The sequence below is a fragment of the Macrotis lagotis genome, chromosome 1 (genome assembly GCF_037893015.1).
Source record: "Macrotis lagotis isolate mMagLag1 chromosome 1, bilby.v1.9.chrom.fasta, whole genome shotgun sequence".
Classification (NCBI taxonomy): domain Eukaryota; kingdom Metazoa; phylum Chordata; class Mammalia; order Peramelemorphia; family Peramelidae; genus Macrotis; species Macrotis lagotis.
In genome coordinates, this window is record NC_133658.1 from 298,864,286 (window position 1) to 298,882,598 (window position 18,313).

At 38.0% G+C, this 18,313-nt stretch overlaps 2 protein-coding genes across 3 annotated transcripts in view; both read right to left on the minus strand.

Moving 5' to 3' along the window:
• Positions 1 to 18,207, minus strand: part of HERPUD1 (homocysteine inducible ER protein with ubiquitin like domain 1) — a 37,453-nt gene extending 19,246 nt beyond the window's left edge. Inside the window, exon 1 of the mRNA XM_074211271.1 lies at positions 18,008 to 18,207. Coding sequence (XP_074067372.1) covers positions 18,008 to 18,058 — 51 coding nt within the window. The 5' untranslated portion in view covers positions 18,059 to 18,207. The remainder of the gene's footprint in view (positions 1 to 18,007) is intronic.
• Positions 5,109 to 18,313, minus strand: part of SLC12A3 (solute carrier family 12 member 3) — a 55,321-nt gene continuing 42,116 nt past the window's right edge. For both annotated transcript variants that reach the window (XM_074211266.1, XM_074211265.1), the window contains exon 26: positions 5,109 to 12,052. In XM_074211266.1, the coding sequence (XP_074067367.1) occupies positions 11,911 to 12,052 (142 nt within the window). In that variant the 3' untranslated portion in view covers positions 5,109 to 11,910. The remainder of the gene's footprint in view (positions 12,053 to 18,313) is intronic.

The window sequence follows — 18,313 nt, forward strand, 5'->3', positions numbered from 1 at the left end:
CACTTCTGGGATTATTATATATTCCAGCATTCTAGCCTTTTAGACCCTAGATTTTTGGAGGAACTGTCTTGGAGTTTAGAGGAGAGACTTCTCTTTCCCCATCAACTTCTGCCTATTAAACAATTGTATGACCTTCAAAAGGTTAAAAATATTTGGCTCTGAATGGAGGGCTGAAAGTTGGATAACTAACCTCCTTCCAATGCTTTCCTTTATAGAAAGCAGAAACCAAAGTCTGTTCACTCTAATTGGCATCTGCTGCCTTGCTTGGCTTCAACTCTATGGAACAATATGTACTTGCCTTTCTGTGTGCTGTCTCCCTCCATTAGATTGTAAGCTCCTTGAGGGCAGGGATTGTCTATTCATTGTATCCCTAGTGCTTAGCACATGGTGATATGCACATTGTAGGTGCTGAATAGATGTTCATTGGATTTCAAAACTCAAGAGCACCAATTCTTCATGCTCAACATCTTGCATGTGTAATGTTGTTCCATGATTTTAGGGAATATTAAGTACCAACTATTTTTACTATATGGTTTTTCATAAATATTAACTTCTAAAAACTAATAAACACTGGCTAGCTAGTTGATAATCCTGGGAACATACTGAATGGGAGCTTATGAGCATCAATAAAAGACCTTCTTCTAGGTGGCGCAGTGGATAGAGAACTGGCCCTGGAGTCAGGAGTATCTGGGTTCAAATCCGGCCTCAGACATTTAATAATTACCTAGCTGTGTGGCCTTGGACAAGCCAATTAACCCCATTGCCTTGCAAAAAAAAATAAAATAAAAGACCTTCTCCTCCTCCATCCTCCATTCCATTTTTGAATTTCCCTGTGGAAACTTAGTCTACCAAAGTCAGTAGAGGTTGGAGGAAGTAGACTTGGAGAGGATACTACAAATGGATGTGGTTTTATTAAAGGAAGTGGTCATTAAAGAAGATGCATTTCCCTGGGACTTTCCATCTTCCTTGCAGCTGAAACACTCTTATCTGATTTCCTCCATTTTGAATGTGAGGTCCTTTTCTATTTGTACCTGCCATATTTTATACATAATAAGTACTTATTAATTGCTTTTTTATTTAGTATTTCATTAGTTTATTAATTGATTTATTCATTCCAGGTTCATCTAGGCTAGTCCTCTCATTTTAGAGTTGAGTGAATTGAGGCCTAAAGAGATGAAGCAGCTTATTCAATTCACACGGTTGTAAGTAGCAATTCTGGATCCAGGTCCTTTCATTACAAATCTTGTGTGCTATTTCCACACCAAAATGACTCAGATGGGAAGCAGCTTATTATATACTGCTTCAGACAACATGCCAACTTAGCTAACCAGTTTTAATTTAAAGAGGAAGATTATGTTTTTTTCTTGGACGTAGTATAATGGAAAAAAAAATTGGAAATCAGACCTAGTTTTGAGCCCTATTTCTTATTGTCCCTGAGTGATTTGGGGTAAATCATTTATTGTCTCCTAGTTAGTTTTCTCATCTGCAAAATGAGAAACATGAGGCAAAATTAGTATAATGGATAGAGCCCTGGATTTGGGGTTAATGAGTCCTGGATTAAAATCTTGCTTCATATAGCGCCTTACCATATAACCTTGGGTAAATCTTTTCACTTCTCTGGATGTTTCCTCATCTGTTAAAGGAGGGGATATGGACTCAATAACATCTTAAGCTTAATTCCTCCCAATCCACAGTCCTCTGAGTATCAACATGATTCAGAAACAACAAATGCTTATACTATCTATCATATAGAATTATCATGAGAAAATTGCTTTATGAATATTAAAACTATAGAGAAGTAAGATTGAGAGGGGGAATGGAGCTGGATGAAATCTTAAAAGGCAAATTCTTCAAGGGCATTGATGGTGTGCTTTCTTGGCATTCTGTAAAGGATCCAATAAGAAAGAATCAATAGTCTGGATGCCTTTTTGTATTACTTGAAGTGAATACTCAATATAAGGATTCAAACCTACTAGGTCCTGGACCTGATCTTTCTCAACAACATTACTTATACAACAGGTTCATGTGATGGGCACCTATATTGTAGCATTTCACAGTCTCGTGTAGAATATATGGGGGCATCTACCCACTTTCTACCTGTTTTTAGACCCTTCCTCTGCCTGCATGGCCTAGCAACATCTCCTTTTTTAAAAGTTCATTCTATCCCATACTGTTTGTTGCTATTATCATAAACTTTCAGGTCATTCTTCCTCTTTTCAAATAAGTTCAGTTTATGGTTCATAGCTTTTTCCCCCCCTACCCCTTTGAACACATTAGCTTCCCAGCTTGTCAAGATCTTCAATTGTCTAAATTTCTGTCTTCAGTCTGCCATAACACAACATCCTCATTGATGTTCTATTGTTTTTAGTTGTGTCCAACTCTTTGAAACCCACACTAATCTGAAAGGTCAAGATGTCAGGATCTCAGGCTCTCCAGGGACAGATCATCAGTTTTTATTTGAGTAATTCAAGCCCTTCTTACAGGTTGGAAGAAGAGCTGTATAAGATGCAGTGGACTACACAAATATTAGGTACTGTGCTAACGCAGTAGAGGAAATATTGGACTAAGAAATATGTTCTATAATTAATCTGTTCCCTCTGCACTAACCATGTATCTTATATTAATATTGATCCCTTTCCCTGTCCAAGCTATAAGATGAGATCATTGAACTTTTTAATAGTACCTTGCCCCCCTCCCTAGAAGGGACTACATAAGTCCCTGTCCCCAGACACAAGAAAAGCCCATGTCAACAAAACAATGGATCTCTGCCCAAACCAGAAAGAATTAAGTTTTTGAACTATACCTCTCAATCATTTATCTTACCTTCCTGTCCCTTTAAAACTTCACTCTCCCCAGTTCCTCATCTGAGTTGCTTATCTTCCTTTGGAAGGCCAACTTACTCTTAGGGAGCATGATCTGTCATGCTCCTTTACCTCTCATGCTTCTATACTTCTCCTTACTGCTTTTCCTCTTTTGGAAGCTGCTGCTTCTAATCTTTCTTTCATTCCCTTAGCTTCTGCTAACCACAGCAATATCTAAATAAATTCTATTTTGTTCTTAAATTCTTCTGGGTCAGAGTTGATCTTTCAAGTGAAACCTTTAGCTGAACACATTTTACAGTAACACTAGGTTCTAGGTATAGAAATGTAACCACCCAGGCACCTATCTTTCACATTAGGGGGCCAAGAATATCTTCTCTAGGTTCAAGGTACTCTAGTAGTCTATATCTTCTCAAAACCCCAGTTCACAAGACTCCATTGATGTGTTTACTTTTTCTTTAACCAACCAGAGGATCCAATTAGTTAAAAGCAAGGGAGAAGGAGAAAGGGAAAGAGGAGGAGGAGAAAGACTGAGAAAAGGAACAGGAGGACAGAGAAGAGGAGGAGGAGGAAGAAAAGAAGAGGAGGAAATGACATAACAAAACATTTCCCCTATAAACCAATGACACACAACTCTCCACCAAATATATGTACCATTAGCAAGAGAGTGAGCACAAACAGGTATCATGCATGATTTTTTCTCCATGACCAAAAGTATAGTACTCAAACATTTAAGCTTTGTTTGCTTTTGCATTTTTGACCAGCAAAATACTCTTAATCATTATTTGTGAAGATGAAAAAATGACATAGTCCCTCCTCTCCAGGAACTATAAGTTGCTAAGCTTCTGTAGATCTCAATTTTCTTATCTGTGAAAGGAAGGGATTAGAATAAATGATCTAAAGGTCCCTTCCATTTTAAATCCTATAATCATGGGTTTCCTGAAATACTGAAGCATGAATATGAAATATTATTTAGCATTTGAGTTAAATGAAGCTAATTGATATAGTTAGGAAAGGGTATTGTTCTAATGAACCCTCAAATTTAGAGCAGAAAAGAAAGTCATGGACAGGAATAGCAAAGAAGTTATCTTCATTTTTCAGCTGCAAAATGAAGGCTACGGAAAAAAGAGACTTACCTAGAAAGACTTGATTTTATGTTGAAGAAAGGAGTCACTCGGACTTCCTGTCTTCATAAAAGGACCCTCATCCTAGGCTTTTTTTTTAAAGTTTTTTGCAAGGCAATGGGGTTAAGTGGCTTGCCCAAGGCCCCACAGCTAGGTAATTATTAAGTGTCTGAGGTCGAATTTCAACTCAGGTACTCCTGACTCCAGGGCCAATGCTCTATCCACTCACCACCTAGCTGCCCCAGGTTTTGTTTTTTGTTCTTGTGTCTTTGACCCTTTTGCATCCTGAGCTCCGATTAAAAGAGGAAACTAGTTAGTTTCATTTTTGTAATACAATGTTTTTATTTGGTTTCTTCCTCTGCCAAAAATAAATCAAGCTAAACAAATATAAACTCTAACTTTAGTGCTTTTATCTGAAATCTTGATTTGCCCAAGTAGAGTTCTATAATTCTTTTTCTTTTTCTCTCTTTTTTTAAGGTTTTTTGCAAGGCAAATAGGATTAAGTAGCTTGCCCAAGGCCACACAGCTAGGTAATTATTAAGTGTCTGACACTGGATTTGAACCCAGGTACTCCTGACTCCAAGGCTGGTACTTTATCCACTACGCCACCTAGCAGCCCCTCTATAATTCTTTATAGCTCTATAATTAACCATAACCTCACTTTTTAAAACAAAGGTCACTGCCATTTAACATAGCAAAGGGACATCTTTTACTGAATGCAGAAAAAAAAACTTAAAATCAGGATCTCTTTTAAGTTTTCCAGATCTATATCTAGGGATACACCCATTCACCTATGGAATCTTCCCTCAGGATAGTGATAAGAAATTCAGAGAAAGGGTGGGGGAGGCTAAGAGCTTTCCCTAAATAAATGGTTCTTCCTTAATAGACTTGCTCATTCCATCCAAGCAATAATCAGGGACAATTTTAGAGTACCTGTGATGGAGAATTCCAACTGTATCCAGAGAAAGAATTGTGGAGTTTAAACAAAGACCAGTCTATTACCTTCAATTTTTTTTACTACATAATTTAGCTATTTCTAAAATTTTATTTTTTTTTCAAGGACATGATTTTCTCTCTCAACACTTTCAATTTCCATCAATGTATAGTATGGAAACAATGTAAAGATTATCAGACTGCCTTCTGTGGGGGGAGGGGGGAGGGAAGGGAGGATGGGGAAAGATTGTAAAATTCAAAACCTTACAAAAAACTACTGTTGTATATAATTGGAAAACAAATACTATTGCATACAATTGGAAATCAAATAAAATATTAATAAAAAAATGGTTCTTGATGTTTGATGGTGTTTGATACATTTGCCTCTGCCCCATAGGTCAAGTGCTGAATAGTAAATGCAAGGGAATTTAAATAAATATTTTATTGGTGAGTGGGGAAATAAAGAGAGATGCTCTGGGGCATTACCAGGTAGGACTGGAGATGATTGCTCTAAGTACAAGGAAGAAGTAAAGCTAGATGATACAGTGGTTAGAGTTATTAGACCTGAAGCCAGGAAGACTCATCTTCCTGAGTTCAATTCTGGCCTCAGACACTTACTAACTGGGTGACCCTAGGCAAATCATTTAACCTTGTTTCCCTTAGTTTTACTCATCTGTAAAACAGCTGAAGAAGGAAATGACAAACCACTCTAGGATCTTTGCCAAGAAAACCCCTAATGGGGGGGGGGGGGTCATGAAGAGAGATACAAACAAAAAAGTAAGGCTATCTAAGGACTGACAATGGTAGACTCTCTGTCTCATTTTTTTTTCCTATTTCATCAAATTCACATCCAAGTAGTACTTGTTAGCAAAAACAAAATGTCCCATGAAGTTGTTTTTTAAAAATATCTTAGGAATTCTCCTTCTACTGATAAGTGGGAGTTGTATTTATTTCCCAGTCTTTCCTCCTTTTCCAAATATCCTTCAAATTTAATTAAACAAAATAATGATATTCCCCCAACTCTTACAGGGAACTGAGATCTTTTGGGTGGGGGTAGAGAGGAGAGTCTACTTGACTTAAATTCTCAGCCCAAAATAAACACTTGGCACCCTCCAGTCACAATGGGGGAGACTCATGATGATCCTTGGCCTACTGCATTGTTAACTCAGCATTAACTTTCTGTTCCCTTCCAGTATGTAAACAAGTACTGTATTTTGTACTCTGGCCAGCTGTTCAGGGGCCAGTTCAGCTGTACCTCGGGTTCCCAGATGTCCAGCTCAAAGCAAAATCTCCTTCCTGCTCTCCTCCCCCTTGACTCCTCTGGCTCACCAAAAGCATCAATAGCCTTGATCATGCTTGACTAAAAATACAAACATTGCTTCATGTTGTCAGTTTATATTTCAACCTTCCTTCAGATCTTAGGATCAGAAGATGTGCTACTTTGTTTACAAGTAGAATTTTTGGTTTTGGAGGTTTCTAGCATTTTACAAAATGACCCCTTTTTCCACTTAAAAAAATTGTAATTGTCAAGCAAGACCTATCCATGATAAATTTGTCCCTTCTTGCTCTCCATTTTTCCATTTTGTCCTTCAATAGATGTCTGGTTACCTTAGAGCTCCTAGGGTATTTTTAGCAGCTATGCAGGGTGTGGTTTTCTGTTCAGCAAAATGAGTCCTTTTAAACAGAATTCAAGCTTTCAGTCAGAGTAGGGAATTTCTGTCCAGACTGGCAAATGACATGACTGCATCTGTTGATTGGCTCTTCCCTGAACTACTATACTTGCTTATATATCAGAAGTTGGCAGAATTCTCCTGTTGTCTTTAGTCATATCCAGACATCACTGAATGGGACATTCTTGTTTTGTTTGGCCCTTACTAAAGTATTTCCATGAGAGATGTTTTTTCCTAAAGCATTCTTCAGCCTGAATCTGCTTTATTTCCCCTAACTTTCTCTTTGTGTTTGGGAGGGTATCCACGTCTCAAGTGAATTAGGCCAGCCCCATTCCTTCCTACATAACTAACAGTGGCTTCCTCTGGTTTCTGATGGCCTCTAGATGAGACCAAGCTCTGTTTTTCCTCCAGAAGTTAGAACTCATTGAACCTATTGGGCAGAAAAATTTGCCCATCTCAGAGGATATGGAACAAGGGCTGGATTTGCAAAATTGAAAACAGGCTTGGGAAGGAACCAAAGAGGGATTCTATGTTCTGTAGCAACATTTAGGGTACAAGAGTGAGAAACCAGGTGGCAAAGATTAAAGGAATGGGAGGGCATAGGACTCATAATAGAAAGTCTTGATGGTTCAAAAGAAAACCAAACTCAAACTTGCTTTTATTTTTTTTGATTGTCAATAAAAGTGATTTTTAAAAAAAAATCATAATTTTCCAACCAGTAATTATTTAAACTTTTTTGTTTTTATAAGGTCCATTGTTAAGCCTGAAATTTTAAACCTTTGTTTTAGAGACTGACCTTGGATAAAGCAATTGTTTTAATTTGTCACATGAAAAAATTGAAGCCAGTTTGAAGGGATTGGGAACAATGGAAGCATAAATACCTCCACTAAGTTTCGAAGAGCCATAGCTAGTGTTATTCATGCTGTCAGACTCATAGAACCAAGGACAGAAAGATAAGTTTGTTGCTTCTTTCACCACACAATAGTAAACCCATCTTGAAGTAAAGGGACCTAAGTATCGGGAGACTTTTGTGCAATAGTCTGCTCTCCATTAACTCTTGAAAAACACCAGGTTGTGAGGAGTAAGTCATAAGGGGTCAGACCAATGAACAGAGTAAGCAACTACACAAAAACAATGCACTGAAACAAGCCACTCTACACATGGCAACAATCTAAGTTCAAAGAAAAACTTTTTTAGGGACAAAATAGCAAAGTTAATTTTTTAAAGTCATCTTTGCAAAAATTGGAGAACAGTGTGATATGAAGCAATTAAGTTAATGAAAGTCTTGCTGGATTAAAAAAAAATCAATGACATGGTTTTTCTTAACAGGATCATAGATTTAAAGCCAAAAAGAAGTTTTCTAGACAAATCCCTTTATTTTACAGATTGGGAAACTGAGATACAGAGATGTCTGGGTGATTTACCAAAGTCAGACAATTCAGTCACAATCCTCTTTCTGAAACCAGGGCTTGCCATACATCAGCCTAAGTATATTTTTTTTGTTATTTCAATTAAGGTGGTGATTACTTTTTTAAGATTCAGTTTTCAAGTGTTTTAAGAAAATTTATAAGTTTTAAGTGTTTTTGTAATTGTTGGTTTTTCATGCTGAAATCAAGTTTTTATTTGCACGCTGTTAGATCCAGTCAACATTTGAATTAGTACATTTGCTAATGCTCTGATTTCTGTCCACAGACCTTAAAAGATAAACTTTCCTATTCTAAAGGGTATCTTCTGCTAATTATATATACTTTTTCTTTATTCTTAAGCAAGGAAATACAATAAATGAAAACTCCTGTTTTTTTGATGATTGTGTACATTTTCCTTGTCTACTCACAAAGGAAATGTGGTCTACCAATAAAATTACTTCCTATTAAGATCATAAGACTATAAATTTAGATTAGAAGGAACTCCTGAGGTCAATGCCTTTATTTTACGCATAAGGAAACTGAGAAACAGGGAGGCTAAATCATTTGTTCAAGATCACACAGATAGTACGTGGTAGAGTTGTGATTCAAAGCAGTTTCATAAATGAGAAACTCAAATGGTTCTATAATTTCCTTCTTTCTCTGAACTGCTTCAAACCTTTTCATGCCTCCACATCTTGTCCCTGTCTGAAATTCCTTCATAGGTGAGAGACCCACAAAATCTAGCAGCTGTTGCTGCATGAAACTTTCCTGTGACACTCCTGGGATTTTAAAACAGAATTTGCACTCCCAGACAATGCTGACCTATGCAGTAAGAGGAGATGTTTGGATCTAAGCTGCCTAGCTAAGTGGGAACTGTGCCTTCACTGGGCAAGTGATATGGAAGACTAAGTAATCATGCAATTTACACATCATTGAGCTGTCTGGTCAAATTTCTTATTCTCTTACTGAGCAGGTAAGAAGGAGGAAGGATTACAGGGTCATAATCTAAAACTGGAAGAGATTTGGATCTTAGATTTAATCTCAATCATATCATTCTATTTCCTTTACAAGTTGTCTAGATATGTCAGTCGATTGATTCAGTCTCATTATTACATATTATATCTGGACTTTACTAGAGTAAGAGATTTCAGGGTGGGAATTTCCTCCATTGATATAGACTGGTAACATTAAAAAAATTTTTTTTTTACAACAATAATTTCAGAATGTGTTGCAGGGAGTCCTTGAAGTCAAAACTAATTTAATAATAACACTAAGAATTTTAATTTTTAATAAAGTAAATATCAATACATATAGCTTGCATAATTTTAAAGAGAGTAAAGGGGTGCTAACAGTTAAAAGTTTGAGAATTGATGTTTTAGAGATGAATTGTTAACATTGAGGAGTTGAGGGGTGGCTAGGTGGTGCAGTGGATAGAGCACTGGCCTTGGAGTCAGGAGTACCTGAGTTCAAATCCGGCCTCAGACACTTAATAATTACCTAGTTGTGTGGCCTTGGGCAAGCCACTTAACCCCCCTGCCTTGCAAAAACTAAAAAAAAAAAACAAAAAAACAAAAACAAAATTGAGGAGTTGAGTGAATTGGTCATGATTAGTATTATGCCCAAGGTAGGACTTGAACCCACATCTTCCTGATTAAGCCCTGTCCCATATTTTCTCTTTTATCATATAATTAAATTTTCAAATCATGAAATCTTAGAACTTGAATGTCCTGAGAGAGTATCTAGCTTAAATTGATCCCCTTATTTTTAAGATGAGGGAACTGAAGGTTAGAGAAGGAAAATGCTTGCTCAATATCTTATTGCTATTTAATGTTAGATGCCAGACTATCTGACTCCCAATTCATGACTCTTTCTAACTATATGCTACATTATCTCTTGCCATGTATTATACTTGACCATGATTTTAGAACAGTGTGTACTTGAAGATTACTATACTGACTCTACTAATCTTCTCAGAGTCTGATACAATTGAAGCAGGGCACAGGAAATAGCCATGTTGGACTTGAAGGTCCCTTTGGGACAGGAAAGACTGATGCATAGAATGTCACCCATGCACAATGAGTGATGTTTTAGCCAGTCCTTGGAGGGCTGCCTATGTGGCATATGTATTAGAGAAAACCTGGAGCTAGGTACCAAACTGCCTAGCTGTTTGTCCAACCTTGTCCAACCCAGTAAGGAAATACATTTAAGCAAGGTCTTCCTGAGGAGAGCTCTCTTTCTTCTCTCATTTTCTTTCTCTAAATTAGAACCACATGCTCCTGGCCTATACCATTGGAGAACTATGGCTTCAGCTCCATGTGGCTGAACTCACTCCATTCTAAGCCCAGTCAGCTCTTAGGACTGTTTTTCCTTTCTCTCTTTCCCTCACTTTCCTTCTTTCACTCTCACCTAGACCTTTGTTATTCAACCTATCCTCAAGAAGCTTATTGTCTCTCCAGAAAAAAGTTTAATCTGGGAAATTTGCAGGCTTGTAAAATAAAAAAATCCTGAGCTTTTCTACCTCCAAGGCTAGTCTGAGTTTTTCACTTTCAAGAACTTTCATCTTTATGACACACCACCAATTTCCCTATCTTCACCTTGTTCTGCCTGTATCTTTTCATCTTTCTAAACCTCTTTGCTGTTTCTAACCTCCATGATATACCCTTTTTTAACCCACCATATTAATTCCCTTCTCATTCATTTGGGTTTGGTAGTGCTTTTTTTGCTCCCTTCACCATTCATCTTTCACTCAGTTTAGGGTTAATTTTGGTCTCATCATCACTGAATTTTTATTTAGTCCGGCCTCTTCCTTCTCTTTTTTTTCCTACGTTGTCAACTCTCTCATATGGACACCTCCAGCCCTACCCTAGACCTTTCACCTCTTCCAGTTTTATCAACTTCCTTAAATATTTTGCCACATCACTTTTAGGCTACTTTTTTACCTCCTCTCCTCCCTTTTACCCTGTTAACACAACTGTTCTCATTTCTTGATAATCGAGGTTTCAACTCCCCCTCCCCCCCTTTTGTGAGATAATTAAGTCATTATGCTGAACTGGGTGTTTTCCCAAAATAAATCAAGGTAGGGAGCAAATCCAAATGAGAACCCATTGAATAAAAGATCTTAAGAGAAAAGATATCACAGAACTGTCCAGGATATTGATTAAGAGTGCAAAGGCACCTTAAAGATAACCTAGTCCACCTCCCCTCACAGGTCTGGAGACTGAAACCAAGAGAGATTAATTAACTATAAGTCCATCCAAATAGTAAGTGATATTTTTGAGATTAGAACCCAAGTTTTCTGGTGTCATGACACCAGCTTCCAACAGTCTTTGGATAATGGGCCGTGGCCCAGATGATATTTTCCTGATGTCAAAGTAGAAGGAATAAATGGAGTACTTCTAAAAATACTAACAAATACACATGTAACTTTGACCCAGAAGTTTGGTACTGAAATTAAGTTATAAATTTAAAATAGCTATAATGATGATCCAAAGAAAACTTCACAAAGAATATGAGGATCAAGATATTCTTCCCCCACCTCCTTATTCAATATCTTCTAATGATTTCCTAATCCATGATGATCATAAAGCAGGGGGTCTTGATGTAGGGTCTCTGATCTTAGTTTTTGAATATTTTGATGACTACATCTTGTTTCCTCTGTAATCCTACATATTTTAAGTTTAAAAATCTTGTTCTGAGAAGGGATCTATGGGTTCACCAGACTATGAAAGATGCCCATGACCCAGAAAAGGTTGAAAAGCATTGCCCTAAGATGAGCTCTAAGAGACACATTGACTAAAGGATATAAAGTTGAGTCAGTTCTTGGAAATCTGCTTATTGTGGTGTCATTCATCTCTGCTTAAACTGCAGTATAAATATGAATCCTCTGTGCCTGAGAAAGAAGACCAGTCAGTTCCTAGGAATGGACAGTTGCAGCAAGAGTTGAGGCCCAATCCTGGTCTTATTGGCAGTAAAATGTCAGAACATTTTCTTGATTTCCTCTGGTCAGGATGACAGGAGGTCTCAGATCCTGAGATAATGTCTCCAGCCAAGCCATGTATAGGGAACTTGGGCATTTTCCCTTTCTTCCTATTGGCAAGGTTCTGCAAGGCAGGAGAAAGCAATAGGAGAGCAATTACTAATTGACTTTCCCCCATTTATACTCAGCTTCCTACATTGTCTTTCAGTTTGACAATTGGATTTACTCTCCCTTCCATAAGACTTATCTGGTCTTCTCATACACCATTGCCCGTTCCTGGAAAGATTTCACCTGTCTCCTCTTCAGGAGGAGAATCTGCTCAAAACTTACTTTGTCCTTCATGAAGTCTTTTTATATAAATCCTAATGTGAGACACTGTAATCACTTCAGCATCCCCTTTCAGGCACCCACATATGTAGCTCTGAAGAGCTGTGATGAATTGGGGCTTTTATGTCCTGTGTCCTGTTCCCTATTCCCTATTGCCCCCATTCTGCACCCCAAGTCTTTCATTAAATATAAGGTCCACTAGTATAAGAACTATTGTTTTCTTAGTAATACTCCACATTCAAATCATATGATGCTTTGCAAACAGTAGGCTGCTAACTTCAGAGAGAAATCTCAGGTCCTGTGCTCTCTACCTTTTGTGCTTGCCTATAATTCCTCTGGATGACCATTTGAAAATTGCCAAAAATGTATTAGTTAATAGAATTTTATTTTTTTTTAATTTTAGCTATCTTTTTTGCCTTTAACTTCAATCTAGAATATTCAGTTAAATGTTTAAGCTATTTTTAAATTTAGTAATATTATAGCAGCACCATGACTGGTCAGCTCTGGTCAACAAAAATAGAGGAATCATTTAAGCTCCTGGGAAAATATCAGCATTGTTCCAGAGATAGGTTTATCTAATATGTAGGAAGAAATCAGGGGTCATCCACCTTAGTGCGGGCCAGAATAATTTGAATATCTGGGGCTTTCTGCCCCTAAATCTCCTCTTACTCAAGGACCATAGCTCTTGAATTTCTGCTGTTAAAGATTCTTCATTTGGAGTCAAACCTTATCCTCTCCAGTCACATCTTCTTGACAAGAGGGAATCAATAGAATGAAGGATCACATAGATTTAGAAACAGAAGTAATCTAAGAAGTTGCCTGGTTGAACCTTTTCATTTTATAGGTGAGGGAACTGAAGCTGTTAGAGATTAGAGGATCATAGCTATAGAGCTGGAAGGATATCAAGCCCCATCATTTTACCAATCTAGAAGCTGATGGATTTAGTGATTGTCCAAGATCACACAAGTGATGAAAATGACATTTGAACCTGGGTCTTCAGACTGATTCCAATCCTCTCTCCACTGCATGTTGGAGTCTGGTGTGGTTCTGAAGGGAGGGCTGGGTTATTGAAATCACTTCAACTACTTCAATATTTTTCACAGGGCTGCTGCTGACCAAGGCCCTGAACCACAACAGTACTCCCAGTCATACAGAACTGAAGAATGTACCCCCTGGAATTTTATATTCTCCAGTTTAGCACTTGGCAATAAACTGAACTTAGACCTTCTAAGTTCATTTGGAACCAGTGTACTACTTTTTTTTTTAAGGGTCTTTCTTTCTTTCTTTCTTTCTTTCTTTCCAAGGCACTGGGGTTAAGTGGCTTGCCCAAGGTCACACAGCTAGCCACCTAGCCACCCCCAAACCAGTGTACTTCTAAGTTATTAGCAAATAAGGTGGGGAAGTGGAACCTCGCTTCTCTTGTCAGTTATCAAATTTCCAAATTGCTTTCTTTCATTTGCTTGTGAAGCATATAGGTATAAATTCATTTGGAAGAAAGAAGAGCTAGGTTCAAATCTGGACTCTGCTGCTTTGTGATCTTGGGTAGTAATAAATAAACCAATAAGTAAGCATTTATTAAATGTTCACTATGTGTCAGGCAAATCAGTTAAGCTCTCTGAACTCCATTTCTTCCACTGTATGTAGCAGAGATGAGTAGAGAACTTCTGATCAATTTTATAAGCCCCCTCCCCTTTCAACACCAGGTAACTGGTTGAAATCACCTTATTTAAAAGAGAGAATTTCCATGAAGGGTTATTTAATGTACCCATAGAAGTGCCATTCAGTTCTAAGTCTAGAATTTTGAAATCCTAGGATCTGAGGATTTCAGGAAACCTTTATACTCTTGTTATATTTTGTTTGGCAAGGCAATGGGGTTAAGTGACTTGCCCAAGGTCACACAGCTAGGCAATCACTAAGTGTCTGAGGTCAAATTTGAACTCAGGCCCTCCTGACTCCAGGGCCAGTGCTCTACCCACTGTGCCACCAAGCTGCCCCTTATACTCTTGCCAACTAAAGCTGGTGTGGAGGGGGAGGAGGGGAGATCCTTAGAAAGGAATTCTTTTTTTTTCTCTCTCTCTCTCTCTCTCTCTTTCTCCCTCTCCCCTCCAGAGGAATGCTTTGCGTATATACCCAGCCATTCTTAGCAGAAAAGAAATTGAGATATTGGACCATGAATTATAATCTCAGGAATAATTTCCTAACTCTAAAGTCTCTGTTAAAGTCACATTAAAAAAAAGTTTCTTGTGGTTATTTTCAAAAATTAGGGAAGTAAAGGGGTAGCTAGGTGGCACAGTGGATAGAGTACCGACCCTGGAGTCAGGAGGACCTGAGTCCAAATGAGACCTCAGACACCCAGCTGTGTAACCTTGGACAAGGCACAACTCCATTGCCTTCCAAAAAGAAAAATTAGGGAAATAAAATCTTATTATGAACTGAGAATCAAGACTCCCTATTATACCTTGGACCAAAGTCTTTTGGGCCTCAAATTTTTTGCCTGTAAAAAGAGAGTGGGGAGTGAAACTCATCTTTCTCGGCAAATGTATGAGCTAATGTTCAGAATTTATTTTGGAACCATAAAGTATGATCAAAGTCCCAAATAACAAGTATCCTTCAATACTCAGTCCAAGCATCACTTTTTTTAAGCCCTGAGGCTAGTATTCTGCCTCCCCAAAATCATATTGTGTCCATTGTATCCATGAACTTTTTTAATGTATATATACTCCCCCCCATTGGAATATAAGTAAGTTCTTTGACACCAGAGGCTGTTTTACTTTTGACTTTGTTATCTCCAGTAGTTAGCAAGTGCACTTAATAATGCTTATTGATGATCATTCTGTTGATTGATTAGTTGTCCTATTGGACTCTGGTAAATTAGATTCCTTCTGGGAAATGACTCAGAATCTTAAGGGAAAACTAGAGGTTTTAAAGAAAAGGCTAAAAACAGTTTAGTACAGGCCTGCTTAGGAGCTGAAGGGTCATATTGCTTCTTGCTAGAGGGTTCATTAGCCATTGCTGATGATGATAATGGCCAAAAAGATAGTCTTACAGAATGAACTCCATTGTCCTTTGTGACCTCCAGGGCCTGCTACTGTGAGTGGTTCTGTCCTCCTTGGAGTAACTTATTCTACAAATATTCAGATACTTATACCCTCTGCTCAGGCAGTCATCAAGTTAGGACCCTGGAAAAAGAGAGGTCCCTGGATTGGAGCTTCTAACCACTGTGGGGTATAGCCTTTGGGATAAAGATTTATGGTTCTTGGCTTGAGTGACTGGCTTGAGTTTTTTTTTTTGTTTTGTTTTGTTTTGTTTTTTTAGGTTTTTGCAAGGCAAATGGGGTTAAGTGGCTTGCCCAAGGCCACACAGCTAGGTAATTATTAAGTGTCTGAGGCCAGATTTGAACCCAGGTACTCCTGACTGCAAGGCTGGTGCTTTATCCACTACGCCACCTAGCTGTCCTGGCTTGAGTTTTAATAAAGGCAAAATACATTACGTTACCATTTTATACACCTATATGCATACACTTTCTGTCTCATTTCATAACTAATGCTTTCATTCCAATGATATTCACTGTTTCTGAAACATAAGTGAACCTCTAGCCAAACTCCTTCTAGCACAATTCATAGGCTCTGCACTGGCTAAAGCTTTGCAGCTAAGCCTCAAACCCTCTGCCTGTTTTTCTAGGCATAACTCCCACAGGTTGACATAAAATTGGACTAGAGATATCTTTGTACTAGTCCCTAAGAATGCATCATTCATTTCAGCAATTTTGAGAAAGGAGACAAGGCATAATCTATTTTGGGAAGCTGGGAGATATAGTCTCAAGGTATTCATGTCACCTTTGTTTATTTTTGCCCCTTTCAAAGAAATATAGAGAATATTAACTAACCTATCATTATTATTATATTAATATTAAATATTAACTGAGGAAATACCTAGTTTCTCTTTGGTGTTCATAATTCACAGAATTTAGAACTAAAAGGAATTTCAGAAACTATCCATTTCATAGATATGAAAGGGATTACTTAAGAAAAAGATATAGATAGGATCCGAACCCAGATATTTTGACTCTAAGTCTAGTACTCTTTCCACTATAGCGAGGGCTCACTTCCCACCAAACTCTCTTCAGTCCCTCCAATATGGTTCTACCAAATCCAATCTACCTCTATCTCCTTTAAGCACTGGTAGTAGTAGTAGTAGTAGTAGTAGTAGTAGTAGTAGTAGTAGTAGTAGTAGTCGTAGTAGTAGTAGTAGTCGTAGTAGTAGTAGTAGTAGTAGTAGTAGTAGTAGTAGTAGTAATAACAATACTTAGCATTTATAGAGGTTTAAGGTTTGTATAGAACTTTACAAGTACTATCTCATCTTATCCTTTCAACAATCTTGAGAGGTAGGTGCAACTATTATTCTCATTTATGACTTGTCCCATGTCATATAGTTAAAAAGCAGTCAAGACATAATTTGAATTCAGCTTCCCTACTCTAAGTCAATTACTCTATCTCTATTCCAACTAACTTCCTTAAATCAAATCCTATTTCTAATCAGTACCTGTGTGACCTTAGGCACAATATTTAGTTTTCTCATCCATAAAATGATGAAATTTGGTTGGACTAGAAGTTTCAGTTTTCTTTCTTTTCTTTTTTTTTTTAAGGTTTTTGCAAGGCAAATGGGGTTAAGTGGCTTGCCCAAGGCCACACAGCTAGGTAATTATTAAGTGAGACCAGATTTGAACCCAGGTACTCCTGACTCCAAGGCCAGTGCTTTATCCACTGCGCCACCTAGCCTCCCAGTTTCAGTTTTCTCATCTATAAAATGAAGATATTGGATTGGATTAAGATTCTTTCAAGCTCTAAATTTATGATACCACAAATTCTGCTTTACTTTCTTCTTAGATACTACCACCAGCACCATCTCTACACCAGCACCATAACCACACCACCACCACCATCATCAAGTAACCAGGGGATAGTGCAGGATCTATCTTCTCTCCCCTACTCTTTCCCCAAATGGTAATAATAATAATAAAAAGAATACTAATAGCAACAGTTCTTGACATGCAATTAGCACTTAAAGATTGCAAAATACTTTGCATTCATTAGCTCTGACTTGATAAGGAGATACTGAATCAGGGACTCATTAAGGTGGGTCCAATATCTGAGATAGCTAGGGTCTGTCACTGACTCCACTCTAGGGACCATGGATAAAATGTTCCATTCCCTCTACACCCCTGTACCCCACCATGCCTCTCTACTGCTTTACAAATACTTCTGCCCCACTTCCCAACCCCCTCCCAAAAGGACTGCACTGTATTCTGAGCTCAGGATAGTACTGCACAAATAGAGAGAGGCCAATACTTTCCAATAACATGTCCTCCCCATTGCTAAGAAAACATGCCATAAGGTCATAGGTTTTAGAGTTAGAAGGGACCTTGCAGATTACCTATTCTACACCCACCCAGTTTTACAGATAAAGAAGCTGAAACCTAGAAAATTAACCAACTTTCCAAAAATCATAGGTAGTACTGGCAGAGCCAGGTCAAGGTCAGATTTATGAACCATGGGGCCTTGGACAAGTATGAACACCTGGTTGGCACTAAGTGGTTATTAACACCTGCCTGATTATTAATGCCACTCTTCCCAGAATCAAGGAGAAATAGCTCAGAAGTCAAGCCACACAGCTGTTGAAACATACAGGTCATGTGTTGCTTCATGGTTCTTTCCAGGGCTTAGTTCAAGGGAAAAGAATACAAAAAAGGCACCTGTTTGGCAATCTTCCCAGAAGAATCAAGCTGTGGTCTCCAGATGGACATCTCTGGTGGTCCTGAGGATCGTTCCACTCATCCATCTACTCAGGCCTCTCTAAAAGTGATTTATCCCACCTCCAAACTCCCATCACGATTTGTCCTTAAGCTCTTGTGCACTTGCTGATCGCATTCTGCTTTGAATTATGTGTACTAACACTCCTATTGGACTTGAAGTCTTGAGGGAAGGGAAATTTCATGTCTTATTCAACTTTGTATCTGCTTCAATAACTACTTAGTACAATACTTTGCAAAGAATGGGTG